Source organism: Rattus norvegicus, chromosome 4, assembly GCF_036323735.1.
Source record: "Rattus norvegicus strain BN/NHsdMcwi chromosome 4, GRCr8, whole genome shotgun sequence".
NCBI classification, from domain to species: Eukaryota; Metazoa; Chordata; class Mammalia; order Rodentia; family Muridae; genus Rattus; species Rattus norvegicus.
The window spans coordinates 66,821,876-66,840,100 of NC_086022.1; the positions used below are offsets into that span (position 1 = coordinate 66,821,876).

At 46.2% G+C, this 18,225-nt stretch overlaps 1 protein-coding gene across 12 annotated transcripts in view; it reads right to left on the bottom strand.

Moving 5' to 3' along the window:
- Dgki (diacylglycerol kinase, iota) overlaps positions 1-17,915 on the bottom strand; it is a 461,894-nt gene extending 443,979 nt beyond the window's left edge. For 7 of the 12 annotated variants that reach the window (XM_039108371.2, XM_063286710.1, XM_039108370.2 and 4 more), the window contains exon 1: positions 17,290-17,710. In XM_039108371.2, coding sequence (XP_038964299.1) covers positions 17,290-17,675 — 386 coding nt within the window. In that variant the 5' untranslated portion in view covers positions 17,676-17,710. Of the gene's footprint in view, positions 1-17,289 lie in introns of all 12 variants that reach the window. The other 5 variants (XM_039108368.2, XM_039108367.2, NM_198782.2 and 2 more) reach the window with 4 other exon arrangements.
- Positions 17,916-18,225: the final 310 nt, after the last annotated feature.

Here is an 18,225-nt window from a genome sequence, read left to right on the forward strand (position 1 = left end):
AAACAAAAAGGACCATAGAAAGAATCAACAGAACCAAAAGTTGGTTCTTTGAGAAAATCAACAAGATAGATAAACCCTTAGCCAGACTAACGAGAGGACACAGAGAGTGTGTCCAAATTAACAAAATCAGAAATGAAAAGGGAGACATAACTACAGATTCGGAGGAAATTCAAAAAATCATCAGATCTTACTATAAAAACCTATATTCAACAAAATTTGAAAATCTTCAGGAAATGGACAATTTCCTAGACAGATACCAGGTATCGAAGTTAAATCAGGAACAGATAAACCAGTTAAACAACCCCATAACTCCTAAGGAAATAGAAGCAGTCATTAAAGGTCTCCCAACCAAAAAGAGCCCAGGTCCAGACGGGTTTAGTGCAGAATTCTATCAAACCTTCATAGAAGACCTCATACCAATATTATCCAAACTATCCCACAAAATTGAAACAGATGGAGCCCTACCGAATTCCTTCTATGAAGCCACAATTACTCTTATACCTAAACCACACAAAGACACAACAAAGAAAGAGAACTTCAGACCAATTTCCCTTATGAATATCGACGCAAAAATACTCAATAAAATTCTGGCAAACCGAATTCAAGAGCACATCAAAACAATCATCCACCATGATCAAGTAGGCTTCATCCCAGGCATGCAGGGATGGTTTAATATACGGAAAACCATCAACGTGATCCATTATATAAACAAACTGAAAGAACAGAACCACATGATCATTTCATTAGATGCTGAGAAAGCATTTGACAAAATTCAACACCCCTTCATGATAAAAGTCCTGGAAAGAATAGGAATTCAAGGCCCATACCTAAACATAGTAAAAGCCATATACAGCAAACCAGTTGCTAACATTAAACTAAATGGAGAGAAACTTGAAGCAATCCCACTAAAATCAGGGACTAGACAAGGCTGCCCACTCTCTCCCTACTTATTCAATATAGTTCTTGAAGTTCTAGCCAGAGCAATCAGACAACAAAAGGAGATCAAAGGGATACAGATCGGAAAAGAAGAGGTCAAAATATCACTATTTGCAGATGACATGATAGTATATTTAAGTGATCCCAAAAGTTCCACCAGAGAACTACTAAAGCTGATAAACAACTTCAGCAAAGTGGCTGGGTATAAAATTAACTCAAATAAATCAGTTGCCTTCCTCTATACAAAAGAGAAACAAGCCGAGAAAGAAATTAGGGAAACGACACCCTTCATAATAGACCCAAATAATATAAAGTACCTCGGTGTGACTTTAACCAAGCAAGTAAAAGATCTGTACAATAAGAACTTCAAGACACTGAGGAAAGAAATTGAAGAAGACCTCAGAAGATGGAAAGATCTCCCATGCTCATGGATTGGCAGGATTAATATGGTAAAAATGGCCATTTTACCAAAAGCAATCTACAGATTCAATGCAATCCCCATCAAAATACCAATCCAATTCTTCAAAGAGTTAGACAGAACAATTTGCAAATTCATCTGGAATAACAAAAAACCCAGGATAGCTAAAGCTATCCTCAACAATAAAAGGACTTCAGGGGGAATCATTATCTCTGAACTCAAGCAGTATTACAGAGCAATAGTGATAAAAACTGCATGGTATTGGTACAGAGACAGACAGATAGACCAATGGAATAGAATTGAAGACCCAGAAATGAACCCACACACCTATGGTCACTTGATTTTTGACAAAGGAGCCAAAACCATCCAATGGAAAAAAGATAGTATTTTCAGCAAATGGTGCTGGTTCAACTGGAGGGCAACATGTAGAAGAATGCAGATCGATCCATCCTTATCACCCTGTACAAAGCTTAAGTCCAAGTGGATCAAGGACCTCCACATCAAACCAGACACACTCAAACTAATAGAAGAAAAACTAGGGAAGCATCTGGAACACATGGGCACTGGAAAAAATTTCCTGAACAAAACACCAATGGCTTATGCTCTAAGATCAAGAATCGACAAATGGGATCTCATAAAACTGCAAAGCTTCTGTAAGGCAAAGGACACTGTGGTTAGGACAAAACGGCAACCAACAGATTGGGAAAAGATCTTTACCAATCCTACAACAGATAGAGGCCTTATTTCCAAAATATACAAAGAACTCAAGAAGTTAGACCGCAGGGAAACAAATAACCCTATTAAAAAATGGGGTTCAGAGCTAAACAAAGAATTCACAGCTGAGGAATGCCGAATGGCTGAGAAACACCTAAAGAAATGTTCAACATCTTTAGTCATAAGGGAAATGCAAATCAAAACAACCCTGAGATTTCACCTCACACCAGTGCGATTGGCTAAGATCAAAAACTCAGGTGACAGCAGATGCTGGCGAGGATGTGGAGAAAGAGGAACACTCCTCCATTGTTGGTGGGATTGCAGACTGGTAAAACCATTCTGGAAATCAGTCTGGAGGTTCCTCAGAAAATTGGACATTGAACTGCCTGAGGATCCAGCTATACCTCTCTTGGGCATATACCCAAAAGATGCCTCAACATATAAAAGAGACACGTGCTCCACTATGTTCATCGCAGCCTTATTTATAATAGCCAGAAGCTGGAAAGAACCCAGATGCCCTTCAACAGAGGAATGGATACAGAAAATGTGGTACATCTACACAATGGAATATTACTCAGCTATCAAAAACAACGAGTTTATGAAATTCGTAGGCAAATGGTTGGAACTGGAAAATATCATCCTGAGTGAGCTAACCCAATCACAGAAAGACATACATGGTATGCACTCATTGATAAGTGGCTATTAGCCCAAATGCTTGAATTACCCTAGATCCCTAGAACAAACGAAACTCAAGACGGATGATCAAAATGTGAATGCTTCACTCCTTCTTTAAATGAGGAAAAAGAATACCCTTGGCAGGGAAGGGAGAGGCAAAGATTAAAACAGAGACTGAAGGAACACCCATTCAGAGCCTGCCCCACATGTGGCCCATACATATACAGCCACCCAATTAGACAAGATGGATGAAGCAAAGAAGTGCAGACCGACAGGAGCCGGATGTAGATCGCTCCTGAGAGACACAGCCAGAATACAGCAAATATAGAGGCGAATGCCAGCAGCAAACCACTGAACTGAGAATAGGTCCCCTATTGAAGGAATCAGAGAAAGAACTGGAAGAGCTTGAAGGGGCTCGAGACCCCAAAAGTACAACAATGCCAAGCAACCAGAGCTTCCAGGGACTAAGCCACTACCTAAAGACTATACATGGACTGACCCTGGACTCTGACCCCATAGGTAGCAATGAATATCCTAGTAAGAGCACCAGTGGAAGGGGAAGCCCTGGGTCCTGCTAAGACTGAACCCACAGTGAACTAGTCTATGGGGGGAGGGCGGCAATGGGGGGAGGGTTGGGAGGGGAACACCCATAAGGAAGGGGAGGGGGGAGGGGGATGTTTGCCCGGAAACCGGGAAAGGGAATAACACTCGAAATGTATATAAGAAATACTCAAGTTAATAAAAAAATAAATAAATAAATAAAAAAATAAAAAAATAAAATAAAACCCAACCAGTGATAAGACATCTCCCTAACACAGTTCTCAGGCACAGAAGACACTCACTAGGCCAGGCTGAAGGACCTCATGTCAATAACATGTATTTGTCTTTATTTTATTTTATTTTTTAGTTGCAAGCAGGAAAACACAGCTGTCATGAAATGTCACGAGGAATTCAGTAGCAGGGCTGGTGATCTGTGCTGGGGATAAAATGAGGCTGAGGAGCAGTGGGAACTCTCCCCCAAAAGTGTTGTTGGTAGACACAGACAAACCTGCCGGTGAGAGCATTGGCTGCCCATGCACAAGTCTTAGGTATCCCTGAGACGGCACCAGTGCTGAGAGCAAGTCTTCCCTACCCAGCACCCAGCAGCTTCAAAGATCTCATCACTATTCCTGGTGAGAGCCTTGCCCCTTGGTATTCATCCCACGTCATTCACCCCACAAGCAGTGCAGGGTACAACCAAATAGAGGTAATTCCCTAGAGAAAGAAGGGAACGCTATATTTCCACATTTTTATAGGGATGAGGAAGACAGGCCATGAGCTAGGCTGTTCTGGGATGCAGATCCTGTCTTCACTGCTTAATAGCTTGTTTGTTATTTCACTATCATGTTTCCATGTCTCCGTTTCCTGTTCTATACGGCTACGGATAGCAGAAGTATCTTCCTCATAAAGATGATACAGAAATTAACTGAAATCACATGCGTACAGCACTTAGTAAGGTACCTTGCTTAGCACACAGTAGGACTCAGTTGATGTCACTGGTACAGCTCTGAGAGGTGCCAAGGGCAGATCACTGAGCGGCTCCCAGACATGTTTCTCCTGACAGACACCAGGGTCTGTCTTCCCAGGCGTTCTGTACCAGGTGGGACTCAAGGGTCTCCATCCTCTCTTCCACAGCACTGGCTGACTTCCCTCTCATAGACAGCGGGTGCCAGGAACCTGAAGTGCTTCACCAAAGCTATCTCAAGTAACTTAAGAAGTACACGGAGAAATCCGAGAGCGGCGTCAGTTGCTGGAGAGATGGGAATAACCATTTACTATTCGTTAATTCATCCACGTATCACAACTTCCAGACACTACTTTTAGTTCCTGGAAGAGATACTGCTCCTTAAATGGGAGGGCAACTTACTGGAAGTTAAAGGCAGTTTCTAAGCGAGCCATCCACCCTGGAAAGGAGTGATTTCTCTCAGGAGGCTGGGTAGGTGGGGGCAGTCTTGTACTTCCCCAGTGCACGCTGGGAAAGCAGGATGTGTGATCATTCCTACAGCCCATGGAACAGCCGTGCATTCTGCCTATAGCCGGAAAGGAGTTACAGGCCTTCCTTTGAACTCGTGCTCTCTTTCCTGGTAAAAACTGGACTCCGTGGCTTACACTAGCCTATGTATAGTGTTTTATTTCTTTCCAAGAGTCTTCAGTTGCTAGAAAATACCAATACAATGAAATCGGAGCCACAGTCCTACTTCTTGATGGCAAGCAAATTCTGTTCTGTGCTAGACAACGGAGGATTGTAAACTATCAGAGTATCCCATCGAGGTGGGATTCGTGGACACTGAATCAGTGGCCTCAAAACATTCCTACATTTCAGCTATCTTTTCTGGAGAGAACTCCAGATCCTAAACGCTATTCTTGCTGGCTACAGGTAGCCATGCACAAAGGTGGGAGTCTGGTTAATAGGTGATGGGCTGCATTGAATTTTCTCCGTGCATCCCACAAAAGAAGTTGAAGTGGTTACTCCTTCCCCTGAAGTCACTGAGCCGCCAGAACATGTGCTCTGTGGAGACCTGAAATGCAGCTGCTATAAAAACGACATGCTATTCTTGGAAAACCTATGTCATTACTTGAACTGGATCTCCCTTACAATGAAATGGCTGCTGCTTAGCAACTAATGCAAAGGAAGAGCCAACTATCTCTCTCCCTCCCCCCCCTCCCTCCCCACCCCTTCTCATTTTCTTCCCTTCCCTAGTAAGAGTTGTACTAAACAGAGACCAGGCCAGGGTAATGGGGCAGCAATGAGGTCATCCTTGCTGTCGATGCCATATGGATTTGGTATGTGCCAGTTGGTGATTGATTCCATCTCTGGCCACTGTGATTAATAATGGAGATGAATTCAAGTAAATAAAATTAATAAGAGGGTAATGTTGCTAGCTACCTTTCTGTAGAGTCACTTGAGGAGACAGTGCCCGAAGTGAAAAAGAAGGTGGGACCTGAGATCTAAAAGCCAAATCGGGTCTGGCAGGATCCCTCCCTGGCGTGTGGCCTTAAGGAAGTCACTGAGTTGTTGTGGCTTTGCTTCCTTCCGTGTACACGGACAGACGGTGGAAACAACACAGGGGCGAGGCGGATTGTTTGCAGTTAAAATGAGATCACTGATGTGAAAGGGGCTTACCCGGTCTAAGCCTGAAACGCAGCACACACACTTTTTATTATTATTAAGTAACCTAAATTTAGTTGGTATTAACAGTTAAAGAAATCTCCAGAAATTGGTCTTAAGAGAAAATCCCTTGGATTCTGGTGTAAGTCGTCTCGTACTGGCTCATAGAAAGCTTCTGTTTTAATCTTTAAATAGCTTCAACATTTATTTTCGAGATAGAGATTTATTTCCCCAAGACACTCTGAAGGCTTCTTCAAATGTGAAAATGACTCAGGTTTTTTTTTTTTCTTTTCTTTTGACATGCCGCTTTGGAACCTTCTAGGTGTCTATAAGTGCACACAAGAACGTAAACACTGAAGAACACGACTGTGGGAAAAACCCCTGCAAACACTCACAGCCTGAACAGCTCACTGGTTAAAAGTGAAGGCCCGCCTCTTCTAAGGATAGAATTTTGATTGTCAAATGGTGGTAATGATAACCAGTCCAGCCCCGAAACATGCTCATGCTTTCCTTACTCCTAACGTCTTCACTGGACCCCAACTCATGACCATCGCCCACCTTCCTTCAGGTCCCACTCTGACTACAAGTCATGAGGCCTTGTCCTGCAGATAGAATTTAAAAGGCTCAGTGCCAGGCGCTAAGCCCCATAATCATTTTTGAGCCCCAGGAAGCTAGATTTACCTTCCCCGTCCCATGGAATGGAAAGTTGGCATTGTTTTAAAGAAACTGCATGGGAAGCTCAGGCTGCTCTCCCTATAGCTGGAAGTAGCAGGAATCCACCTAGTCTTGTGCTGGGGCACAAGACATATATGTCAGTGGGTAAGGCCTTCTCCAAGTCCTGGGTAAGGCCTGTCTAGGCCCATTGAAACTAAATGCATGCCACACACAGTGCCCTGGGCAGTTTGGTATAATAAGGCACGACATTGTGAAAATATGACTCTTGGCACAACAAAAATGGGAAAGAGTGGGAGAGTAACCAGAATGAAAAGCTGTAGTTGAGAAGCTATGAGCAGAGAGAAGTGGATAAAGAGAGACACAGGATACCACTTACCTAGCTCTGTGCCCTTGGGGAAACTGCCAACACTACAGATGTCCTTGTCCTTATCAATACAATCGACATGGCCGTAGTCCTCTGCTAATGACAAGTTCACCGAAATGCCATATGTGGAGCATTCAGCAGCTCCTGGGTAAAATTGGTAACTGGGCTTGGTTAATATTCACAGGTAGGGAGGTACCTGACTGAAGCGGCTGTGTGCACTCGACAGACTTTAGAGCACACAGGGTGCCTCTGAGGCACCCCAATGGTTCAGAGACCCAGAGGGATGACAGAAATAGGACTGCTTGTGACTTCCTAAGGCTTTGTGAAAACATGTAAGCCGTGGTGGGTTGTGGGTTGAATGTCTGCATACTCCCTACCCCCAGAAGACCCCCACATGGTCATGCCTATTCCATGCGAAGCCCATAACACACATATATAAAAGTCCTAACTTGGTTTCCCATAGACGTTTAACATCTCCTTCCTGTATCGAGATGCTACCCCCTTCAGTGATTAGTGGCAGGAGATGGGGTCTCTGGGAGGGGATCAGGTCACGGAAAGTGAAGCCCTCTCATCAAGGAGATTAGCAGCAGCCTTCCTGGAAGAGGCAAGCCTCATTCTGGCTCTCTACTCTTGGCCATGTGGGAAGACAGCAAGATCACAGCCAAAGGCAACCCAGAAGAAAGCACTCCCTTGAACCTGGCCTTTCAGACACCCAGGCTTTAGACTTGAGACTCCAGGGCTATGTGGTATGCAAGCCGTTTGGGCTACAGCACTTTACACAGCAGGTATGGGTGACTCAGATGGCTGAGAAGGCCACATGTCAACCCATCCCCCAAGGTTTCCTCCTTTCTTCAAACTTCAGATGCTAGAGCTAGCATTTCAAGTAGAGAGAGACAAGAAGACAAGAACACGCCACAGCTCAGACTCCACAAGGACAAGGGGTCAATTTAAAAGAGTCAGTCTATTTTTAATCGCGCTTTTCCATCAAAACCCTCTACGGGGAATGTTCACCATCTGAGTGGCTTGCCTCAAAACCTGTCAGTCACACACAATGATTAAATCTCTAGTCCTTCTGGCTTAAGAAATGTTCCAGAAGTTTTCCTCAAAATGGCACACAAAACTCCCTCCTAACGACTTCCACAAAGCTCATTTGAAGCTCTTCTTACCTCTGAAACAAATTGCTTTTAAGTTTTTTGAATAGAAATGAATTTTACAGGAGGCTGGGGAGATGGTTCAATCAGTAAACACTTGCTGTGCATGAATTCAGATCCCCAGTGCCCATGTAAATGCCAGGGAGGCATGATGGCCTCCTTATAATTTCAGTGTTTAGAAGGGAGAGACAAGAGACTCCTAGAGCAAACTGGATGGGGTGGGTGAGTCTGTGAGCCCCAGGTTCAAGGGAGAGGCAATACCTTAATATGTGCAGTGGAGACCAAGCAAAAGACACCTGTCATTAAAGCCTTGCACATACATGAGAACACGCACCACCACATACACAGGTGCACACACTCATATGTGAATACTCACAGACACACACATGCAAAAAAATAATTTTTTCAGAGATTTGACATGCCACACACACATACACACACTTTAATAAACATCAGTCCCTTTAAGGAATCTACTTTCTATTTCCTACAAATCTACAAAAACACTAAAGTAGCCTTACACAACCCCCCAGCCAACACACACACACACACACACACACACACACACACACACATCCCTTTTATTTCGGTCTTGAGCTAGAGTTATGTGCTCAATAATAAAACCTTCTGAGGTTCTTTAAGCATAAATTCTGTTCTTTGGACTGGTGGGGCTGACTGAACATCCCAGAGGTTGAGTCTCCCTTTCTGAAATAACCCAGAGCAATGGTACTTCTTTTTCACCCTCTGATTGTCAGGACAGGCCGCTGTCTGTGTACACAAAGGGTACGTCACCAGGACAAGGCAGGGGAGAAATGTTTTGTGTCCTGCAATCACAGGTGACAGCTCTGTCTTTATCTGAGATCCACTTCTGGCACTGTCGAGCTCTGCCACTGCTGACCCAACGCTCTATGTCAGGATTCTTGCTCTCAGATGGACAGCAGGGAGCCTAAGTCACTGCACCCCGAATCCCTACACACTTATGTCGCCTGGATTCTCTGCTCTCTGCCCTCTGCCTGATCCAGTTTCCAGACAGGAAACAGCAGAAACCTTTTTCACAACCTGGTAAGAAAGGAACTCCTCTCTAACCCGGTCCAGAAGGAAAAGCAGAAATTTACATTTCCAGGAATGCCAAAACTTGTAGGTTTTCATACCTTAATGTAGGTTCATCTCATTTTCATAGTCTCTGAATCATTTTACCTTTAATCACTGACCTGGGACAAGCATTCAGTGTTTTGAAGAATGATAATAAATTCTCCTGCTATGTCACTGGACTTCCATATAAGTAACACCACCTTTGCAAACACACCTATGTGATCTGCTCTGTGGAAGCCAGAATTGTATCAGCTCGTTTAAACTACAGGGTGAGTACCACCATAGTGAACACTTAAGACACAGGGAAAGTAAGACGGAGAGCCCTGAAGGGATCTGCAGAAGAACATACAGCGAGAAGCAGCAGTAACCATGTGGGCTGGCCCTAGTTGGTAAGGCTCAAAATCAGGGCTCTTAAACATCACTCAAAGAATGACAAAAGAGTAAGAGGGATATGATCACTCTTTAAGCCCTGGGTGCTTCCCCCACACCCAACAAAAGCCAGAGTATTCGTGCAGTGAAGCCAGAATCAGTTCTTATTGGAAAGTTATTTGTGATTCTAAAAATGTAAAGGCAAGTCTCCACTTGAGCAAATCTCATGGAGGTTTGGTGCAGGAACCAGGAAATTCCTTTTAAACAATGATGCTTGCTCCACTTCAAAGTTCACAAGACTCAGGGCTAGAAAGAAAGAGCATTTACTTGCCAAGACCTTTCCCTATGGCTCTCCTCATCACAGCCCCCCTCCTTCAGCTGGTGTGCATAGAATAATCCAAGCTGGGTTGAGACCACACCTCTTTGAATACTAGCCATGTTGGGGGAACTCACGAGCCATTCTCTGGTGCTGTATAGGATACATGACTATGAAGACTAGATCTCCCTCTTTTGAAAACTTTGTAATTAAGCAAATTATAAACCAAGCAAAAGTTTGGGGCCACAGAGTGAGCTAACGCATTCAAGTAACCACACGCGTGCACACGCACACACACACACACGTGCATGCACATACCCACACACACAGACACGTGCATCTACATACCCACATGCACAAATGCACACATATACACATTCACGCATGCATGTTATTCAAATAGGTCTATAGGAAAGATGCTTGAAGTAACACACAGCCTAGGTTGCTGGAGTGGCTGGACAGACCCCAGGAATGCTGGGTTAAAAGTTCTACTCACAGAAGGAAACATGGGCAGAAAATACCCTGGGGAGAAAAATCGATGCTGCCCTTGGAAAGGGATGAGACAGACAGAAAGAACCAGAGAGCTAATTAGCACTGCTCAGAAGGCAAATTAAGGCCTTTTCTCTGACAAGCTGCAAATAGATGGGTAAGGAAACGCTTCTGCCTCCCTCCTCCGGCCTCCAGCAGCTGGCTAGATGGCTGGAGCAGGTACTCCAGGAGGAAGTTGTAAACAGAAACACTGCTCTGGGCTGCTGAGCAGAGTGTACAGGAGAAAAAGGCAGAAGACAGGAAATGGCACTTACAATGGACCCAGAAGAGGCAAAAATAGCTGCTTATTTAAAGTTAACGACTAAGTTACTCATTCAATAAATATTTATCTTCTACCTACCCATCAAGAAGGACAAGATTCTTTAAGACAGCTAACCCAGCTGATTTCTGGACATAATGTAATATCCTTAATCTCCAAGCCTCTGGGGCAGACACTTTCGTGACCCCATTTTACAGTGACTATGTTGAACCTCAAAGAAGATACATAATTTCTCTACTATCATCTCTAATTTAACTCCTAGATCAGGCTATCACTAACAAAGTTATTTGAGTCCTAACGAAGTTATCTGAAGGGACCCACATGAGGATCATGCAAAAGCGAGCCTTCAGAGCTCTCACCTTGTGAGGACTTTGCTGGCACACAAGCAAAGAGGTTCTGTGAGAGCACAGCTCTCAAACAGACCCAGCCTGGTATTGTGTTTCTTTAATCTTTCCCATTACCCTGGTTTGCTGTGGCTGGCAATATGTTCCATCCAGCTCAATTAGAAATTAGTCTGTTTCATCATTATTCTGTGCAAATTTCATCTCCCTCTGGTGTTTGTTTATTGTTGTTTTGTGCAAATTTCTTCCTTCCTCTGGCACCCATCAGAAGAAGAGCTCGCCTGGTGCTGGGTGCAGCAGTTATCCCAAGATAGGACCTCAGAAAAACCTCCATCTGCCTTCACAGGGCCAGTGTGACCAACGCAAACCCAAGAGCAAATGTCAAGCCCAAAGGTTACTGTGCTTCCTCCAGATGCCTCTGGTCTCAAAGGGGTTTCAACTCCGAGTACACCTTGGGGTGACAGAGAAAACAAGTGCCCCAGATCCCAGCCCAGAAGAACAGAGAGGTGCAGCGACCAGGTTGGCACTCCCTGGGAGTCCTCATTTTCTCAGATTAGAAAGTCGAGTGTTGGAAAGAGCTAGCTCTCCTCTAATTTAATTTGGCCCCATGAGGCAATACCACTGTTGCCACAACAGAATCGAACACCAGCAAAGCGCTATTCCACTTCTCTGGCTCCATTCCATGGGGCTCAGAGTGAGAACTCTCCCATGTAAGGGGGGGAGGGGGTTAAATCAAACCTAACCTCTCAGAAATCAGTCTTGGCAGACATGGACTCTCACCTGGTGTACATCCCACTGAGGAAGCCAACACTGCCATGTCTAAATAATGACTGGAATGACTTGTCTCATCCTGGAGTCCTTATCTAACAAATGTATGAAACAGAGCACAGATATCTAAAACCAGCTCTGTAAAGAACGCTACATGCGGATACTGAGGAGAAGACAATGTTCCCTGTATGCTACAGACTCTAGAGCAAGGAAAAGCCCTGACGGTGCTACCCTGTTTAGTGTCCAACTCCCAGCTGTCCCTTACTGATACAGTCTTGTTTGTGTGGACAGAGCAGGACACGGGAGCACAGTGAGCCCTCTGTGTCTGTGAGTACTGCCACTATAGACGCAACTAACCATGGGTCGAAAAACATTTGGGAAAAAATAAAACTGACTGTTTCTAGACCAAGCATGCCGTGTTGTCATTAATGGTATCTGACAACTCTTTAGATTGTGTTAAACACTGTGTTGCATATTTTAAGAAATGGAGACGACTCGGAGCTAATGAAAAGGTGCAAATGGGTTATATGAGGACATCATGCTCTTTTACCTAAGAAGCTAAGCATCAGCAGATTTTGATGTCTGCACAGTAGTCCTGGAACCAATTCCCCACAGCTACCAAGGGACAGCTAGACTCTGTTGTTGTCATCATAGTCAAGGAGTAAGAGACCCCCTTCCTAGAGGTTGTCTACTCTAATAAGTTCCATAGTCCTTACATATTGTCCTAGAAACTTCCTGTGAGGAAGGTCAAGTGTGACCACCAGGACTTTCAAGTGAAGCAAGGTAAGTCCGTGCGTGGAAATTCATAAGCAGTGGTACCTGGCCAGGCCTCCCTACCAGCAAGCTTGTACTTTCTCTTTTGCTGTGTGTTGCCCAAAGTGGAAAGGCAGCAGCTTTGCGCCGAACCTCCCTGCACCTACACAGCACCTGCAGAAATTATTTTAAAAGTGCATAAACTTCTAACATGGGTGTCTTCGTGGAGATAACAGGTGTCTAGGAGGTGGTTTTGTTCTCAGAAGCAAAACCAAACAATTTGCTGAAGATCGTGAATTTATATCCATTTCCAGTTCTGAAACAGTGGAGGGTTTCTGAAGGCACGGGCCATCGAGGCCAAGGCAAGAAGCCTCAGCCCAAAGGATGAAACACTTACGAAAGCGCGGGGAGAGCTGGGTTTGCTGGTGCGTGCCTTTGACCCTAGCACTCAGGAGGCTGAGGCAGGTGGATCTATGTGAGTTTGAGACCAGTCTGTTCTACAGAGTATACATGGTGAATTCCAGGACAGCCAGAGCCATGCAGAGACCCTGTCTAACTTTAAAAATAAAAAAAAGAAAGAAAGAAAAGAAACAGCAGGGAAAACTGAAGCATCTGTGGATGAGGTAAAAAGTCAGTGGTCTCTCTTTCTCTTTCTCTCTCTGTCTCTCTATCCCTGTCTCTCTCTGTCTCTCTGTCTCTCTGTCTCTCTCTGTCTCTGTCCTTCCCCTCTACTCTCTCTCTCTCTCTCTCTCTCTCTCTCTCTCTCTCTCTCTCTCTCTCTCACACACACACACACACACACACACACACACACACACACAAACACACACTGGTATGCATATACACACATGGAAAGAGTTCAAACCTAGCATGGATGCTTGAGGAAACAAACAGAAAGATGCAGTCTAAAGAGAAAGTCCTTTAGAGTCAGATCTGCCTCCAGCCCAAGCCCCGGGCTTCAGGTTCACTTTCTCTAAAACAGAAATAGTAATAATCACATCACAGAACCTCTGTGAAGCTCAAATGAGATGCAATACACAAGTCTCAGGATAAGGCTCAGTAGATAAAGCTCTTGTTCACCTGGCCAGCACGATCTGACATCTAAGCTCTACTTAGAAGATGCACTGATTTGGTGGTTATGTCTAACCCCAGAAGTTAGGAATCAGAGACAAGTTATTCCCAGAGCAAGTAGGCTAGCTAGAGTAGCCAGAATCAGCCGGTTCCAAGTTCAAAGACCCTGTCTCGATAAATTAAGAGCGATTAAAAAAAAAAAGACAATGTCAACTTCAACCTTTCACATGTACCTACACATACACATACACATACGTGTGCCCACACTCGTGCTTACACACAGGCACACACACACACACACACACATGCACGCACACACAAAGAAACAATATGCTAAAATACTTCTCACAATGTTGTTTGACAGAGAGAACACAATCAATACCGACTATGTCTCTCTCTCTCTCCCTCTCTTTCTCTCCTTCTCTGTGTCTTTTCTGGGTTTTCCTTCCTTTCCTTTTTACTCACTTAAATGAGAATTCTTACAGCAGTTACAATAAGGAGTTCCTACATATTATATAGTCATTTACATACATGTATCTGTTACAGCACCATTATTTGCAAAGAAAAAGGAAGTAGCAATTTTAACAGAAAAGTGCCAGATTGTTTGCACTGCCTGCTAAAACCTTAGCTTTGCAGTCTACAGGAACTATTTGCTCTTGGGGTGTAGATTCTGAAAGAAAGGAACAATTCTCATGGGAAAAAGATCACCCCCCCCAAAGAACAGCCAATGAAATTAAAGATAATGAAGGGAAATCTAGGGGTATATAAAGGAGTTTATTTGACCTTACAAAGTAAAAGTCAGCAAAATGAATAATCTGCCTCCAGAAATGGTTATTTAAAGGTTTTTTTGTAAAGGGCTCTGGTTCCTAAAAAGACAGGAGTCACTGCATATGCCCACCCACTCTTCATTTATTTTTAAACCCTAGCTTATATGTTCCTTAGCAACAAGAGGAGCAGATGAGACCCCCCTACACACACACACACACACACACACACACACACACACACACACATACACACATCACACCACACACAGAGACACACATACATACTCACACTCACACATGTCCACTACTCCAAAGCCCCCTTCTTCATAACAACTTTCATTCTACAAATATCCATGTTCTTCAAGACATTTATTCTCACCTGCCTTCAGATCTCCACTCCACCACCTCAGATGATCCCCTCCATGGACGCTCTCCCTCCTACTCTAACGACACACTTCTGCCCAACCCTATTCCCTGAGGGCTTCTCAACTCCTCTCCCATGCTAAGTGGTGCCCAGAATCCCTCCATCAAGACCATCAAGTCCATCGACTCCTCTGAGTCCAAGACAAAGGGCCACCAAGGCCAACAGGAAGATCATTTGCTATGACTCTATAGACAAACAAAGAGCAGTGTCTCAAGTACAGAGATTCCCCGGGATTAACACACGCCAGGTGACATCACTACCCACTACCCTTCTTGCTTTGAGACTGCCTGGCTTGCTTTGGCTGTGCAGTGTATGAGTTCAAGGGTCAATTCCTGAACCTTGGAGGCAGCAACTCTCATGTGTTGGCGTGTAAAGCATCACCTGAGGAGTGTGACAGCCATCCTCACCCACAAAGAGTGGAGGCTATACACCTGGGGATTGCAAGCCGTCTGACCAGCCACCTGAGGTGCTGTCTGTGCCAGGTGTCACTGCCTTGGGAACTGTGAGGCTTATTCAAAAGGAAATACTATCCAAGAACTAAAACCCACCATGACGGGTTTCAGGTCAGGCCGGTGTCAGGCACTGTTCCTCTCTGAAAAACGCTCCTGTTTTTGAGCCTGTGTTTGTGCACGAACACACTTCCACGTGCCTGTGGGAACGTTCTGCCCAGAAAGCTGCAGCCCCAATGCTGCTCTGCTTTTCCAGGAGAGAGGCTCAGAGAAATGACCCCTGCCAAGAGGCAAGCTGAAGTGATTTCCCTTGCAAATTCTGGCTTCACAGCCCTACCCAATGAGGAGTCTTATGAATACCAATGACCCAGGAGTCTCTCTTAGCCAGAAGCCCAGACCCACAATGTATTTCACGGAATAACTCCCCCCTCAACTTACAGCTCCTAAATCAGTCTGTGTGTAGTCCCCTGCTCCCCTAAGAGCCAGACAGACCATCCTAAGTAGAACTGCCTGTGTCTTACTTAGCCTACCTCCCGAGACCTAGCCCACTCCCCACCGCCTGCCTATTTTTAGAAACCGAAAACAGAAAAAGAAAGATCCACTTGGATCTGATCTGTGTGAGTAACTAAGAGAACAACTCAGGTGGGAAACTCCCTCTGCACACGGAGAACAGAACGCAAGCGAGGAAGGGTGCAGCAGCCACCTGGCTACAGAGACCATGTCGGCATTGGCAGAAACCAGCCTTTAGACACACAGCACAGGCCCTGATGACAGGGCCTCCGGTCCAGGCAATGCCTGTGGGGGTCCCAGTGATTCACACACCTGCCCCCATAAACAGAGCACACCCTGGCAACCCACACACCTCTGTCATCCGCTTTTGCTTACATAACAGCACATGGTGTGACAGGCTTAATACTTTAGATGGTTTTTCCAGGAGGGACTGCTAGCCCAAAGGGAGGAGGGCAACACAGATGCTTTCCCTGACCCCCTTTGCAAGTGTCACTCTGAGACCCAGCAATACCTGCTTCTTGCCTCAACTTTTAAAAAAATCACCGGTGAGGGTCGTCTCTGCACCTGCCGTCTCTGGTGCCTGGGAATGGGAGAGGAGTGTAGGGAACCTATTAAATTCTCACTTTGGTTCGGATCCTCAGGGCTTTTTAAAGCGTGACTGGGTGGACGTTCATCGTACACAGTCCTAGTGTCACAGGCACATCCATCCTCAGGTGCCAGTGTGATCTCTTCTCACCCGCCCTGGGACTCTGGGTGGGGAAGTGAGCCTGGGAGTAGGCTACCCACATCATCTTCTGAGCACACCGAGAGAGGGAGAGAGCACACGTGCACACAACGCCAACACCCACTGGCATACCTACCTACCTACAAGAAGAGACCCATACCTCACTAGTCCCTGACAGGATGTCAAGGCAAGAACTTCCCATAAGGATTTCTCTTCTGTATGGGTTGTTCTTTGCTGCCTGTCAGAACAGATCTCAGCCATCCGGTTAGTGCCCAAGGCTCTCCCAGTGAACTCTGCAAGGCAGGGGGAGTGCTGGAGATGACACTAGCCTAGGGACAACTTTGGCGACTCTTCTTTTAACTGGGCATGTCTGGGTCTGTACCTCACACTCACAGATGTGGTTTTGATCTTGTTCTGACCTTAGTGTTCTCTTCTGTTACAAGTGCACCTCCATGGGTGTTACAGGGAGAAGCTGGGGCACTCCGCTTCTTCCCTTCAACCCAAAATTAGAGGATGAGAAAGAACAACATATTCCCAGAAGAGAGAATGAGGGAAGAGAGACAGACTGACAAATAGAGAGAGAATGAGGGAAGAGAGACAGACTGACAAATAGACATAGAGAGAGGGAGAGAGGCGAAGTCACGGAGAGTTGGAGAGAGAGAGAGAGAAAGAGAGAGAGAGAGAGAGAGAGAGAGAGAGAGAGAGAGAGAGAGAGAGAGAGAACACAACACGAGAGAACTCTACAGAAGTGCCTCTCTGGAGCTAGAGCAAGTGTCCCCCGCCCTGGGCGGCACCTGTCTTGCTAGCTCCCTCTCCTACCTGTAAGAGACCTGCTTCCGGAAAGTTAAGTCCCTCAGCTTCTCCTCCAGCGCCTCTTCCTTCTCTTTCTGTCCGGCGGCCGCGGGCTCCTCCAAGGCAGCAGCCGCCGCTGCCCCTGCACCCCGCGGGTCCACGCCGCCCTCGGCGCCCAGGCAGCAGCTCCCGGCGCCGCTTCCGCTGCTGCTGCTACCGCCCGTCGCCCCTCTCTCCTCTCCCGCCGAGGAGCTGGGGTTCATGGCGACCGCTCCGGCGGCCGCGGAAGAAGCCGAGGCGGTGCCGCTGCAGAGGCCGGCCGGGCTGAGGGCGCTGGAGGCGGCGGGAGCGCGGGCAGGTCCGCGCGCCGCTGGCAGGGGCAGCAAATGGCAGCCCCTTCCCGCAGCATCCATCCGCGGCTGCACCGCACCGGGGCATTGTGGGAAACTCCGTGCCTCCACTCCCCCTCCCCAACCAATCAGAGGCCACCTCTCTCCGCCTCCCCTCGGCCTCGCCCGACCAGCCGGCTCCCTCCAATTCTCCCACCCCTTCTCCTTTTTCTAAATCCAGAGCAAAAGCTGGGACTGAACTTGAACTCTGCCTGCAGGCAATGGACCGCAGTGGAGGAGAGAGGGGAAGGGTGGGAGCCATGGGGCTTAGGACGCTGGGGACGAACACTGGCCATCAAGAAAGGAGAGTGTCCTGGGAAACTTGGAGGCAAGCCGGGTTGCCGCGCCCTGGTTAGCGCACAAGGGAAGTGGACCCGGACCCAGGAGCTACTCTGTCCTGGCAGTGGCTGGTGAGCTGCTGGGCTCGGCTTAGTCCCAGTGCACTTGGTGACAGATGCCCGAGGCAGCATTTTGTCTGTCACCTCCTTGCAGCATCAGAGCTGGTGACAACCAGTAACCTCCAGTTGTGGGGGACCCTTTGGGGGATGTATCTGGAGCACTATTAGTAGGAACC